Source organism: Balaenoptera musculus, chromosome 15 (assembly GCF_009873245.2).
Source record: "Balaenoptera musculus isolate JJ_BM4_2016_0621 chromosome 15, mBalMus1.pri.v3, whole genome shotgun sequence".
NCBI lineage: Eukaryota > Metazoa > Chordata > Mammalia > Artiodactyla > Balaenopteridae > Balaenoptera > Balaenoptera musculus.
Genome location: NC_045799.1, coordinates 73,276,288 through 73,290,368, shown reverse-complemented (window position 1 = coordinate 73,290,368; position 14,081 = coordinate 73,276,288). Strand labels below are relative to the sequence as shown.

The 14,081-nt window shown below is 41.0% G+C and overlaps 1 protein-coding gene across 6 annotated transcripts in view; it reads right to left on the bottom strand.

The window, feature by feature from the left end:
• Positions 1-11,822, bottom strand: part of LOC118881583 (CGRP receptor component) — a 64,513-nt gene extending 52,691 nt beyond the window's left edge. For 5 of the 6 annotated variants that reach the window (XR_005016569.1, XR_005016570.1, XM_036826712.1 and 2 more), the window contains exons 1-2: positions 11,716-11,822; positions 3,197-3,233 (exon numbers count right to left, since the gene is read on the bottom strand). Coding sequence is in view for 4 of the 6 variants with exons in the window: in XM_036826712.1 (XP_036682607.1) it covers positions 3,197-3,233; positions 11,716-11,723 (45 nt within the window). In the remaining 2 variants the exon portion in view is untranslated. The remainder of the gene's footprint in view (positions 1-3,196; positions 3,234-11,715) is intronic. The other variant, XM_036826716.1, reaches the window with a different exon arrangement.
• Between the last annotated feature and the right edge of the window lie 2,259 nt (positions 11,823-14,081).

The following is a 14,081-nucleotide window of genomic DNA, read 5'->3' as shown; positions in this document are numbered from 1 at the left end:
TACATATATGGTCAATTAATTTATGATAAAGGAACCAAGAATACACAATGGGAAAGGACAGTCTCCTCAATAAACGGTGTTGGGAAAACTGGACAGCCACATGCAAAAGAATGAAACTAGACCACTATATACACCATACACAAAAATTAACTCAAAATGGATTAAAGACTTGATGATGTAAAACCTGAAACCATAAAACTCCTAGAAAAAAACATAGGCAGTAAGCTCCTTGACAATGGTCTTGGCAATGACTTTTTGGATTTAACACCAAAAGTTAAGGCAACAAAGGCAAAAATAAACAAGTGGGACTACATCAAACTAAAAAGCTGCTGTGCAGCAAAGAAAATCATCAACAAAATGCAACCTACTGAATGGGAGAAAATATCTGCAAATCATGTAGCTGATAAGGAGTTAATATCCAAAATATATAAATTCATACAACTCCAGAGCAAAACAAACAAACAATCCAATTTAAAAATGGGCATTTTTCCAAAGAATACATACAGATGGCCAATAGGTACATGAAAAGATGCTCAACATCACTAATCATCAGGGAAATGCAAATCAAAACCACAATGAGATTACCACCTCACACCTGTTAGAATGGCTATTATTAAAAAGTCAAGAAATAAATATTGAGGAGGATGTGGAGAAAAGGAAAGCATTGTGTACTATAGCTGGGAATGTTAACTGGTGCAGTCACTATGGAAAACACTATGAAGGATCATCAAAAAATTAAAAATAGAACTACCATATGATTCAGCCATTCCACTTCTGGGTAACTATCCAAAGAAAACAAAAACAGTAATTTGAAAGGATATATGCACCCCCATGTTCACTGCAGCATTATTTACAATAGCCAAGGTAAGGAAATAAACTAAAGTGTCCATTTACAGATGAATGGATAAAGAAAATGTGGCATATATATACAAAGGAATATTATTCAGCCATAAAAAAGAATGAAATCGGGCTTCCCTGGTGGCGCAATGGTTGAGAATCTGCCTGCCAATGCAGGGAACACAGGTTCGAACCCTGGTCTGGGAAGATCCCACATGCCGCGGAGCAACTAGGCCCGTGAGCCACAATTACTGAGCCTGCGCGTCTGGAGCCTGTGCTCCGCAACAAGAGAGGCCGTGATAATGAGAGGCCCGCGCACCGCGATGAAGAGTGGCCCCCCACTTGCCACAACTAGAGAAAGCCCTCGCACAGAAAAGAAGACCCAACACAGCCATAAATAAATAAATAAATAAATAAATAAAAGAATGAAATCTTGCCATCTGTGACAACATGAATGGAACTTGAGGGCATTATGCTAAGTGAAAGAAGTCAGAGAAAGACAAATACTGTATGGTATCACTTATACGTGGAATCTAAAAAAGAAAAGAAAAAAAAAAAGCGACTTCCCTGGCAGTCCAGTGGTTGAGACTCCATGCTTCCACTGTAGGGGGCGTGGGTTCGATCCCTGGTCAGGGAACTAAGATCCCGCATGCCACGCAGCATGGTCAAAAATTAAAACAAAAACAAAAACAAAACCGAAACCAGAAACCAAGCTCATAGATACAGAGAACAGATGGTTGCCAGAGACAGCGGGGGGAGTAAGCAAAATGGATGAAGGTGGTCAGAAGTTACAAACTTCCAGTTATAAACTAAGTCACGGGGATATAATGTACAGCATGGCAACTCCAGTTAATAATACTGTATTGCATATTTGAAAGTTGCTAAAAGAGTAAATCTTAAAAAGTTCTCAACACAAGAAAAAAAGAATTATGTAACTATGTATGGTGAGTGATGTTAAGTAGACTTATTGTGGTAATCATTTTGCAATATATACAAATATCGAAACATTATGTTGTATGCTTGAAACTAATAAAATGTTGTATGCTGACTGTACCTGAATTTTAAAAATTTTTCCTAAAATAAATATATATATATATATTTTTTTTTTAAAAGATCTTGCTTCTCTAACATGAAAATCTATTTTATTTCTGGAAAAGAAAAATTATGAAGCAAGCGATAAAAGTAGTTTACAAAAAAAAAAAAGAAAGAAAAAATGCTATACAACTTTAGAAGTAAATTTTCCCCACAAGGTAGAAACACATGTGTATTAGTGCTAAGAAGGGTCAGGGGAGGAAATCTCTCTCCTGTTTTAGAGATTATACCAGAGAACTGAGAGAAGCATAGGATCATAAACACAGTAACGACTAGATACAATGCAACCCCTCCCCTGCCTGTCATTCCTTTCAGAAATAGGGGCATAAGACCCAATTAATGCAATGTTTCCCCAATGGATAAAACACTACACACCTTGTCCAGAGTCTAAACTGGAGAAGGAGGTTCCTAAAAGCCAACGGCTTGACCAACAACCATTTCCTTCCTATTATGAGCAGCAACCATTTAAGATGAACCTTTAGGAAGAAAAGAATATGGCCCACTGTGTTAAATCTACTACCTTCTACATATATCACAAAATGGAGACTCAAATCTCCTATAAGTCTTCCTGAGTTTAGACTCTGGCATAAGAAAAATGGACAGTGAATATATGAATGTTTTTTTCTATACCTGGAGTTAACCTATCAGATAGTTTTGCTAGTACCAAACAACACCCAGGCAAAATAGAAGGTAGGCAAAAATAATGTTCTATCTCCCCTCTCACCAACTTCTTTCCTTTCTTTCCCCAGCAACCCAATCCTCAAGCCCCCAAATTCCAAATCTGTTACTTCCTACTAAATTATTCGTAATGGTGAGTCACTAAACTCTCACTTCCAAAATGAATGTGTTAATACTTATGAGACTCTTATGAGGATCAAAATAATAACTTATAAAAGCATTTTACAGCTAAAGAGTGGTAATTAGGAAAAGGCGTTAAGTATTTTAATGGAAAACTTCTGCAAACAGAAACAGTTCCAAAACTGATGCTTCCATCACAGGAAGGCATCTCAAATGAAGATCTAAAATCTTTGGGATTTGGAGAAGGTTGCCTACAGTAAACTAAAGGCTTCCCAGCTTCCCTGAATTACTGTATATAATTTACCAAGCTAAGGCTATTCCAAGGTCCACCAGATGGTGCCATCTCTCCTATTTTAAAGTGGCAAATCCAAATGAATTCAGTCATTTCTAACCAAAACTAATTGAATAATCTTCAGAAGCAAAGGGCAAATGATCAGAGAGGAAAACACGATAGTCCAAAGCTATTTACCTCATAGTTACTGAGCAGCGCAGCGCTGGCATCCTTCCTGAAAAATAAAGTAAATTATCATCAGTCTGGGCTCACATCCCTTTGTGGGAATTAAGTATCTACAAAATAATCCCTCTGTCAAGATTCAGTAGCACAGTTCAGAAACTTGGGGATTACAGCCTAAAATTGAGAAACGTCCTAAGTCTTACTGGTTTAGCTGGCGATGGGCAAATTCAGAGCAAATTCTCCATTTAACAGCCACAGTATATCACACATCCCTCACCAAGTAGGTGATTAAAATACTATGCTTATCCCTGGTCCAAGTAGGCAGAAGTTGAGAAGTCAGATACCTAGGGGAAGTTAGTTACAGGAAGAACACAGGGGCAAAACCACGGGGGTAGGGGGATGTCAATAAACAGAGGGTGCTAGAATTAACTGGAGAAACAGAGTGCCGCCTCATCCCACAGCCACGTCCTCTCTACAGTACCATCTGCCTTCCATCAGCTACTGACATTTTGGGCAGCCAAGTCCTCCTGCTGAATCACCAGAAATGGGATCCTTAACACTAACATCACTACTGGAAATTCCAGCAACATCTGGAATCCTGCCAGATACCCACAAAACTCCCAAGGTGTTCATCTTTTCTGTCAACTCAACAAGTAGAGTTCAGGTGTTGAGCAGTGGCAACGGTCAATCAAGGCAAAATGTCACCTTTCATGTATGAATGAGCACAGCAATGTGACGTGTATTAAATTACAACTGATCCATTCTACAATATCACATCAGAAAGCACTTATTGTTTTTAACAGTCTGGAGGCAGTACAGTATAATAAAGAATACAGTTTTGACCTGTATAGTGTACAGCACAGGGAACTACAGTCAATATCTTGTAATAATCTATAATGGAAAAGAACCTGAAAAAGCATACATATATACGTAATATATGTATGTATAGCTGAATCACTTTGCTGTATACCTGAAACACTGTAAATCAACAATACTTCAATTTTAAAAGAATACAGTTTTGAAATCAGACAAATCTGGGTTCATATTCCAGCTCTGCCACTTATAAGGTATGTGAGTTTCAGTGAGTTAATTAACCCCCGCTAAGCATCCCCATATAAAACAAAAAATGCAGATAACTAGTACCTAGAAATGTAGCCTGGATTCTAAACCCAGCTCCACCATCCATTAGCTATGTGAATTTGGGCAAGTTATTTAACCTCTCTATGCTTAAATTTCCTCATCTATAAAACGGCAACTGTAGTACCAACCTTGTAACATTGTTACAGGATTGAGTTGAAACAGGTAAAGTACCTGGAACACAGTATGTGCTCAATAAATACCATCTATTATCACTACTGCCTGGGCTACTACCACCACAACCACCACTTCTTCCTACTTCATAAAGCCGTTCTGAGGATGAAAGGAAAACAAATTTTAAAAGTGTAACACAGTTCTTGGTACTTATTAGGTTCTCCTAAACGAAGGCTATTACTGTTAAAAGATATCACCTCACTTAAATTCTCACTAAAAACCCTGTGATGTAAGAGCTATTATGATTCCTTCTTTAGAGATGATGAAAACTGAGGCTCAGAGATTTAAAAACTTGCTCAAGGGCACACAGTAGAAAGCCTAACTGAAGTGGACAACAACTATGGGATTGTGAAAAATAAAACAGGATTGAACAAATGGAAACCAGTAATGCAGAATCCTAAAAACTCAGGAAGGAGTATGGACTTGACATAAGGTACAACAAAGATTACTGTTTGTTCTTAAACTAGGAATGGGGCTATATGATGAAAAGGAGGACACAAAATTTCAAAAACATGAGCCAAATAGATGGGTGGTTTCCCCAGTCAATAAATAAAGCAAAACAAGCAGGTGGTTAACGCAGGCTTCAACCTAGGCCTTAGATCATCAGCACAGTAATGTCGGCACTTAATCAAGTTAGCACATGAAGCTTACCAAAAGCTACGAGTCATTCAACAAACAGTCAGGATTTCACAAAAGTGCTGCTTTGCCCAAATGACCACAATGGAACTCAGGTCACAAAGAATACCATATTTAAAAGGAACCTAGGGGACTTCCCTGGTGGCGTAGTGGTTAAGAATCCGCCTGCCAATTCAGGGGACATGGGTTCAAGCCCTGGTCTGGGAAGATCCCACATGCCGCAGAGCAACTAAGCCTGTGCACCACAACTACTGAGCCTGCATTCTACGGCCGGTGAGCCACAACTACTGAGCCAGAGTGCCACAACTACTGAAGCCTGCGCGTCTAGAGCCCATGCTCCACAACAAGGGAAGCCACCACAATGAGAAGCCCACGCACTGCAATGAAGAGTAGCCCCCGCTCGCCGCAACTAGAGAAAGCCTGCGTGCAGCAACGAAGACCCAACGCAGTCAGAAATAAATTAATTAAAAATTTTAAATAAATAAATAAATAAATGGAACCTAACACAGGAAGGATAATGCATAATTAGAGTATGTGATATGGCTCATTTAAAACTGAAAATGACAGGACTTCTCTGGTGGCACAGTGGTTAAGAATCTGCCTGCCAATGCAGGGGACACAGGTTCAAGCCCTGGTCCAGGAAGATCCCACATGCCGCGGAGCAACTAAGCCCGTGTGCCACAACTACTGAAGCCCGCACACCTAGAGCCCGTGCTCCGCAACAAGAAAAGCCACCGCAAGGAGAAGCTAACGCACCACAATGAAGAGTAGCCCCCGCTCACCTCAACTACAGAAAGCCCGCACACAGCAACGAAGACCCAACACAGCCATAAATAAATAAATAAATAAATAAAATTGAAAATGACAAATCAAACCACATGTCATCTTTGCCTACTTAATCAGGAAGTCAGCCCACAAGGCTTCCTCCTATCTTTGCTTGAAACTGAATTACAACTCCCTTCGTGCCCTAACATTCAGGGGAACTAAAACATCCCTTCCTGGAACAGGGTGGAAAAAAATTACAAATGTTATTTTTCCTCAAGGCCAGTGGATCCATCCCAGGTGCCACGGTGACAACTTCATTTCCAAATCACAGCCCCCCTCTGTCATGTAGATTATTCCATGCCCTGGGAAATCTGTCCTTGTCTCTTCCAAATTACTGCCCCACTGCCCAAGTCAATATTGTTAATTGCAAGAATCCAAAGAACATCTTCTGCCTTTTCTAGAGCCAATATACAAAGAAGGAAAGGAACTCTCTTTCATGTATATTTTCATGAACCTGTGTTTTGGGGCCAGGAGAACAATGGATGTTTAAAAAGGTACAGCATCTTGCAGTCTGGTGGGCAGATGCTGATTTATTCATTGATTCTTTTATTAGGAAGATAAATAATTTTTTTACCCAGCTAAATACTAATGGTGTAAATGCCAAAATATGCTAGGCATTCCTTTATTCAGAAAAATGTCAATGAGTATAGTATCTGCCTTTCATTGAGTCCTAAATGAACTATGTGTATTGGGAAATTTTTTTTGAAGGCAGTTTTTATCCTGAAGAAGTTACTGTAACTACCACGAAGTGGCAGGTTGTTGAGAACAGGGTATGGTGAGATTTGACAGACATCAACTTAATCAAGTTATCCAATTTAACAGCACCAATAATGATGATGTGATGCACTGAGAAGGAAACATCCCTTATAGCAATCCTGTCAAAAAATGTAGTTATGAGAATATAATCAGACAAACCCAACCTGAGAAATCTTCTTCAAACCAACTGGCCTAGATTCTTCAAATATCACTATCATTTGTCACGATGTCAATGTCACAAAAAGAGGCTAAGAAACTGTTCTCAGAGTAAAGGAGATTAAAGAACCTTGACAACTAAATGCAATGTGTGATTCTTGATTGGATCCTGAATCAATTTTTTTTTAAAATCCAGCTAAAACATTATTAGGACAATTGGAGAAATTTTAATATAGGTTGTATTTTAATAATAGTGGTAATATCAGCACTAAATTCCCTGGGTGTGATGATGGTATTGCAGTTACACAGGAGAATGTCTTTTTAAGACTGATAAAATGACATATCTACGACTCTGAAATGGTTCAGTAAAGTGTGTGGAGAGAGAATGCAGGCATGTGTAACAAAGAGAAGGCAGATATATCAAAAATGTTAACAAATGGTGACCCCAGGTAAAGGATATAAAGGTACTTGAGATGCTCTTTTTGCAACTGTTCCATGGGTTTGAAATTTTTCAAGGTAAAAAGTTGAGAAAAATGGAGATGTAAAACTAAAGAATTCCATGAAGTTAAAAAAAAAAATAGTATAACTTGAAATTGAGGACATTCTCCTCCAATGTTTTTTTACTTCATACTCACCTGTAGGACTTAGAATGGTACTGATTTTACTTACAGATGTTTAAAGCAAATATTCCAAGTGAATTTTAAAGATTGTCTAAATCTATACTTACAGGAAGGCAGTCACTTAATTTCCTTAAGTAATGAATTAGCTGACTGAAGCTGACGTGCTATTTGAAATTTAACCTGTAAAATCTGCTTAACTTGCTGAGTCAATTTAATGGACACAAACAACTACTTCGGAAAATCAAATTCTTTATAAACAGAACAAAATGATCTACTGACAGACTTTCCTTAGAGGCTCACACATGCACAAAAAAGCCCAAGCAAACAGTGCCTAATAACTGCCACACAGTTAACTCTTATGAACACAATGACAAACAGAATTGCTCAAATTCTCCTATGTTTAACCTATGTTACTGATTCAAGTCCTGTTCTGAAAAACTAAACTCAGGTCCAAGAAAACTGAGCAGCCTTCAAAGTCAATGAACAATTTAAACTGTAGCATTCACTTAGGAGCTAGCAAATTATCCTCTTTCCAGTCCTGTTACTGAATTGCTGTAGGACCTATTAGCTAACTTCTCTAAACCTTAGTATTTCCAGCTGTAAAAAGAAGGAAATTCTGACACTATCTCAAAAAGATGATGTGGAAGAAACTCCATTTTCCGTAACTATGTATACTAAGTTCAAGAATAAAAGGATGAACACAAAGTTTTCCAGGCATATAAATAGTCCCGAGGCATTAGACAAAGTTAGCCAAACAGCAAATACCTTAATATACAAATACTTAATTTTGCTATGAATATTTTGTATCCTTTTATCTGATGTGATGGTCAAAAAGTTTTTATTTTTAAAGTCTATCATTCAACCAAATAAAGCATAAATATTCCTTACCTTTAAAAAACTTCTAGTATATATCCATCTATATGTATCATTCACACAGTAGGTAGTTACTCAGTGATTGAAGAAAAAAAAGTAGTAAAAACTCAGGGGAGTTTTCCATCCATGCCTCCTCACTGCAGGTCCTAGGAATGCCTAACAGAGGTACAATATGTTTGCCCTCTCAGAGACCTAGGGGTCTCCTGAAGATACTAAGGACCACACTGCCAGAGGTTACACCTCATGCTGGAGGCCAGGCAAGAACTAGAATTAGGCCTCCAGGGACTTCCCTGGCAGTCCAGCGGTTAGGCCTCCACCCTTCCAAGGCAGGGGGCACGGGTTCGATCCCTGGTCAGGGAACTAAGATCCAACATGCCGCATGCTGGGGCCAAAAAAAAAAAACAGAATTAGGCCTCCAGACAGTCTTATTCCAGGGGCCCCTCCACCCCCAAACCACATGCCTACCTCAGAAAACCTATTTTCCCACAAACTGCTAGCCACAAAGTTCTTGATTAGTCACTGACTCCTTGGGAGAAGTGGACAGGTTACTATATAGGAGAAAAAACTCTTGATTGAAACCATTTCACTTAGGAAAATCAGAAAATCTATATGCTCAGCAATCAGAAAACTAGCTAAATAATTTATATTAATTTTTATTAATTTATTAAATTAATGAAGTATTGTTATATTACTTCACTCAACAAGTACAGTCAGCCCTCTGTGTCTGTGGATGTGAAACCCACGACTATAAAACCAGCAAATACGGAAGGCCGACTGTGTTTGCCAAAGGGCTACTGTGTGCCAGATGCTCTGCTAAGCACCAGGGGAACAGACACTGGTCCCTGCCTTCATGATACTTACACTCTCAAGCGGGAGACAATACACTAGACATGTAAACATCTATTAATACATCTACAATACATCTATTATCAGAACTTGTAATTATTTAAGGGAAAAGTAAACCAAGGTTCTATGAGAGACAAAAAGCAGGACTTATTTTGGATTTACCAAAGAGGGAAAACAACATTGAAAAAGGACACTCAACCTGAGCTGTCAAAAAGATAAGAAGTGGGCAGGACAGGGGGAAAAGTATACCAGGCAGAGGGAACAGCAATGCAAGGGCTTGGAGAGTTACTGAAATTACTTGACTGCCAGTGGAAAGGGTGTCTCTTTGGGGGAGGGGACAGTGGCAAGAGACAAGGTTGGTGAGTGGGTGAGGTTACATAAGGTCTTGTAGTCCTACTAAGGAATGCAGATATCCTCTAAGCACATAGAAAAGCAATGAAGGGTTTTTACACAGGGAGTGATTTGATCCAATTATTATTTTAATTCACTTTGGCTGCTGTGTGGAAAACGAATGGAGTGGGCGGGGCAAGAGTGGAAACCAAAGGCTATTGCTTAATCTGGACCAGAGATGATGGACTACAAAATTAGCAGTGGGGGTGGTGCTGCATTCAAAATACATTCTGAGCGTGGAGATGACAGGACTGGCTGATGGACTGGATTTAGCGGTGAGGAAAGAGGGCTAGATTTCTGGTTTAAGCAACTGGATGGATAAGAGAAAAGGGCTAGAAATATATTCTGGGGAATCATTTGCATACAGATGGGTAAAATGACCAAGGGAATGTGGAGAGAAAGGGTCCCAGGACTGAGCCCTAAAATACTTCAACATTTAGAAGTCAAGCAAGGAAGGAAGGCGGGGCTATGAAAGAAGACTGAGAAGTAGTCCTTGATGTAGGAGGAAATCCAAGAGAGCACGTCACAAAGCCAAGAGAGTGTCTAGAGTTTCTGTATCAGTTGCTGCTAAGGGATCAAGGAAGCTGAGGCCAGAAAATCAACTTCTGAATTTGACAAGATGGAAGGCTCAGGTAACCTACATAAGACCCATTTCTGTAGACTGGTGAGGATGAAAGCCCAAAAGAATGATTGAGAGAATGAGGGGGTAAACAACATTTCTAAGAAGTTTTCTGGTGACAGGAAGCAGAGAGGGAGCAACAGGCGGACATGGATGTGGGGACAGACAAGGGATTTTTCTTTTAAGATAGATAAATTAAAGCTGGTTTGTATGCTGACAGGAAATGCTTAATAAAGAGGGAAAAATTGATAATGACGGCTTGGGCTAGAGTAATATTATGCATGTTTTTTCAAATTGCAGATTAACCCCCATTAGTGGATTGCAAAATCAATCTAGTGGGTCTATTTTAATAAAAGAGACTATCAGAGTGTACTGCATACAGCATTGTCTCATGAAGCTTTCATTTCAGTTACATATACATACCGTGTTTTTTTTAAAGTCTGAAAAACAGTAGTACATGTAGACATTAAACATGAGGCTAAAGAACATAAAAGAAAATATCAATATTAAATAATCGGTGGCAAAGAGAACACAATATAGTATGCCTACAAGTTAACGTCAATCGTGCAAAAATCCACATAAAGAGTAGCTACAGGGCTTCCCTGGTGGCGCAGTGGTTGAGAATATGCCTGCCAATGCAGGGGACACGGGTTCGAGCCCTGGTCTGGGAAGATCCCACATGCCGCGGAGCAACTAAGCCCGTGCGCCACAACTACTGAGCCTGCGCATCTGGAGCCTGTGCTCCGCAACAAGAGAGGCCGCGACAGTGAGAGGCCCGCGCACCGCGATGAAGAGTGGCCCCCGCTCGCCGCAACTAGAGAAAGCCCTCGCACAGAAACGAAGACCCAACACAGCCAAAAAATAATAATAATAATAATTAATAAATAAATAAAATTTATTTAAAAAAAAAAAAGAGTAGCTACGAAAACTTCCATTTGCACCCGGTACAATGAACAGACACGGAAAAGACCATGTGGAGTTAAAACTGTTAGAATGGCTTTTACTCCCTCCCTACACACTCACACAAACAGCTAAATGCTTCTCATCAAACTTGGACAGCACCTGTTCTGAGTTAGGGTTCCAAAGGCGCCCACTGCCCCTAAGCAAAGCTCTACCCCAGCATTTACCCATCTCTCCTCCAAGTACTTCCAGGCCGGACCCAGGGCTTTATACCTTCGAAGTCCCTGCTCCAACACCGGGCCAGGCTCCCCACCGTGACGCCTGCAATGCTAGTGAGTGGATGAGGGAGGAAACAGGCACCCTGAAAGGCAGCCGAAACAAGTGGCACTCGGCCCCCCGTGCTGGGCACGCGGTGGGCGTGGGGGCGAAAGTTCGGAGGGCCAGAGCGAGAGCCCCTTCCTCCCCCGCCTCCCGATCCGTCGCCCTCCCCACAAGCCGCGATGAGGGGTCGCCCCAGGTCCACGTCTCCCGGCTCCCAGGGTCTAGCGGTCCCCAGCTGTGAGCGTCTGCCCAAAACCAGCGACGCGCCCCGAGCTGCTTACACTTCCATGTCGACCCCGCCTCTTCGCCTCCAGCCGACAGCACCCGCGGAGCTCCACACCGCCCCGCCGCCGCACCCGGCGTCCACGCCGAGCTCCAAGTGGCCGGCTCCGCGCGCCGCGGTGCACGCCGGGATCGCCGCGCTGCACACCGGGAGCCCGGAGGACCCGACGGGGCCGCGAGCCCTGCGTGCCCCTCTAGCCGTCCGAGCCCTGTCCTCTACGCCCAGCTCGACTTCAGACTGTTAAGCGTTTGCAGACAGGATTTAGCTCACGTTTTCGTGGTCTAGGTTATATCTAAGTAGTATGAATAAAGTAAATTTCCAAAGACATAATCGGATTAGTAGGCCTTTGGGCATTAAAATCCCACCCCTGGAATAGTAGCAATGGCAAGGGGCGAGACGGCCCGGGGCCGCTGGAAATGCTCTATTTCAGGACCTGGGTGCTGGGTACGCGGTGTGTTCCGTTTCTCAAAATTCAGCGAGCTGCACGCTTAGGTGCATTTTTCTCTATGTGTGTTATAATTAACTAAAACGTACTAAAAAGTGGGGGAAAAAATCTCCGCCTCCCTTCTCCCATTTCCCATTCTTCAGAGCTATTTGGCAGGAAAGTACAAAGAGCTTGAATGACAAGCAGTCTCTGACCTTCCAGCCTTTCTAGGAATTTGTTGAAAGGGAATTATCAGATGCTTGAAGAAAGATCGATGTGTCATGATAATTTTGCTGGGAGACAGCCTAAATACCCAACAATGAGGAGTTGATAAATCATGTTTGAACCATACAGTATAATATCAATATATGTGACCACGAGAAATCATGTAGCATAATTTGATATTATAGGGAAATGCTCAAGATAGGATTTAAAAGATGAAAAATGATGTGGTGTGACTCTAATAACCTAAGGAAAAATAAGCATAGGGAAAAAAATACCTAAGGGTACGGGAGATAGAGCCACCTAATCTACTAAATTTTGTGTTCTTAAAAAAAGGTGAAATGTTGATGTCTATTATTTTCTGGAATTTTGGTATGGCTTGAAATATTTCTTAAAGACTGGAAGGAAATATGCCAAAAATTAACAATGGCAGGTGTCTTTTTCCCCCACTTTTTAATAGTTATATCAGATCATTTACTAAACACATTCTCTTTGCAAGGCCCTTGATAAGTGCTTTGCTATTCCGTGATATTAACAGTAACAGTGCAGGCTTTGCAGGCAGCCTGTGATTCTATTTACCTCCATCACTTTCTTAGGGGATGTTTAACCCTGGGAGATTACCTAACTTCTCCTAACCTCAGTTCCCTAATGTGTAAATCATAGATCTATCTGTTAGATACCTAGAATGCCTGGCACATACTTAGTGCTCAACAAATAATAATTACCGTGACAGTACAACTGTGACACTCTATGAGGTAGATTTCTTTGTTATTCAAATTTTACTACTGAGGAAACTGAGCCAAGCTTGGAGAGATTATAATTTACCAAAAGTCACTTCTCTAGGAACTTGTCCAGTAGAGATTCAAACCCAGGCAATCTGAACAAATACACAGGTGTATTAAATTGTTAATGGTGACTGATGACTGGGACTTCCCGGGTGGCTCAGTGGTTGGAAATCCGCCTGCCAGTGCAGGGAACACGGGTTCGAGCCCTGGTCTGGGAAGACCCCACATGCTGCAAAGCAGCTAGGCTCGTGTGCCACAACTACTGAACCTGCGCTCTAGAGCCCGCAAGCCACAACCACTGAAGCCTGGGCACCTAGAGCCCATGCTCCGCAACAAGAGAAGCCACCGCAATGAGAAGCCCGTGCACCACAACGAAGAGTAGCCCCTGCTCGCCACTAGAGAAAGCCTGTGCACAGCAACAAAGACCCAACGCAGCCAAAAATAAATTAATTAATTAATTTTTAAAAAAAATAGTGACATGACTGGATAAATGAAATATGCAGTATTAATACAATGGAATACTATTTGGCAATAAAAAGGAATGGAGTACTGATACATGCTACAACATGGATGACCCTCAAAAACATGCTAAGTGAAAGAAGCCAGACACACATACTGTATGATTCCATGTATATGAAATGTCCAAGAATAGGCCAAAAAATCTATAGAGACAGGAAGTGGATTAGTGGTTGCTTAGGGCTGGGAGAGGGGCTAGGGTGGTGATGGAAAGCTGATGGATACTTTCTTTGGAGGGAAACAGAAATGTCCTAAAATTAGATTGTGGTAGTGGTTACACATCCCTGTGAATACACTAAATAACACTGAATTGTACACTCTAAATGGGTGAATTGTATGGTATCCAAATTATATATCAATAAAGCTATTAAAATGTTTTTTACTGGTATTTGCCTGTGGGGATTGCTTGGAAGAGAA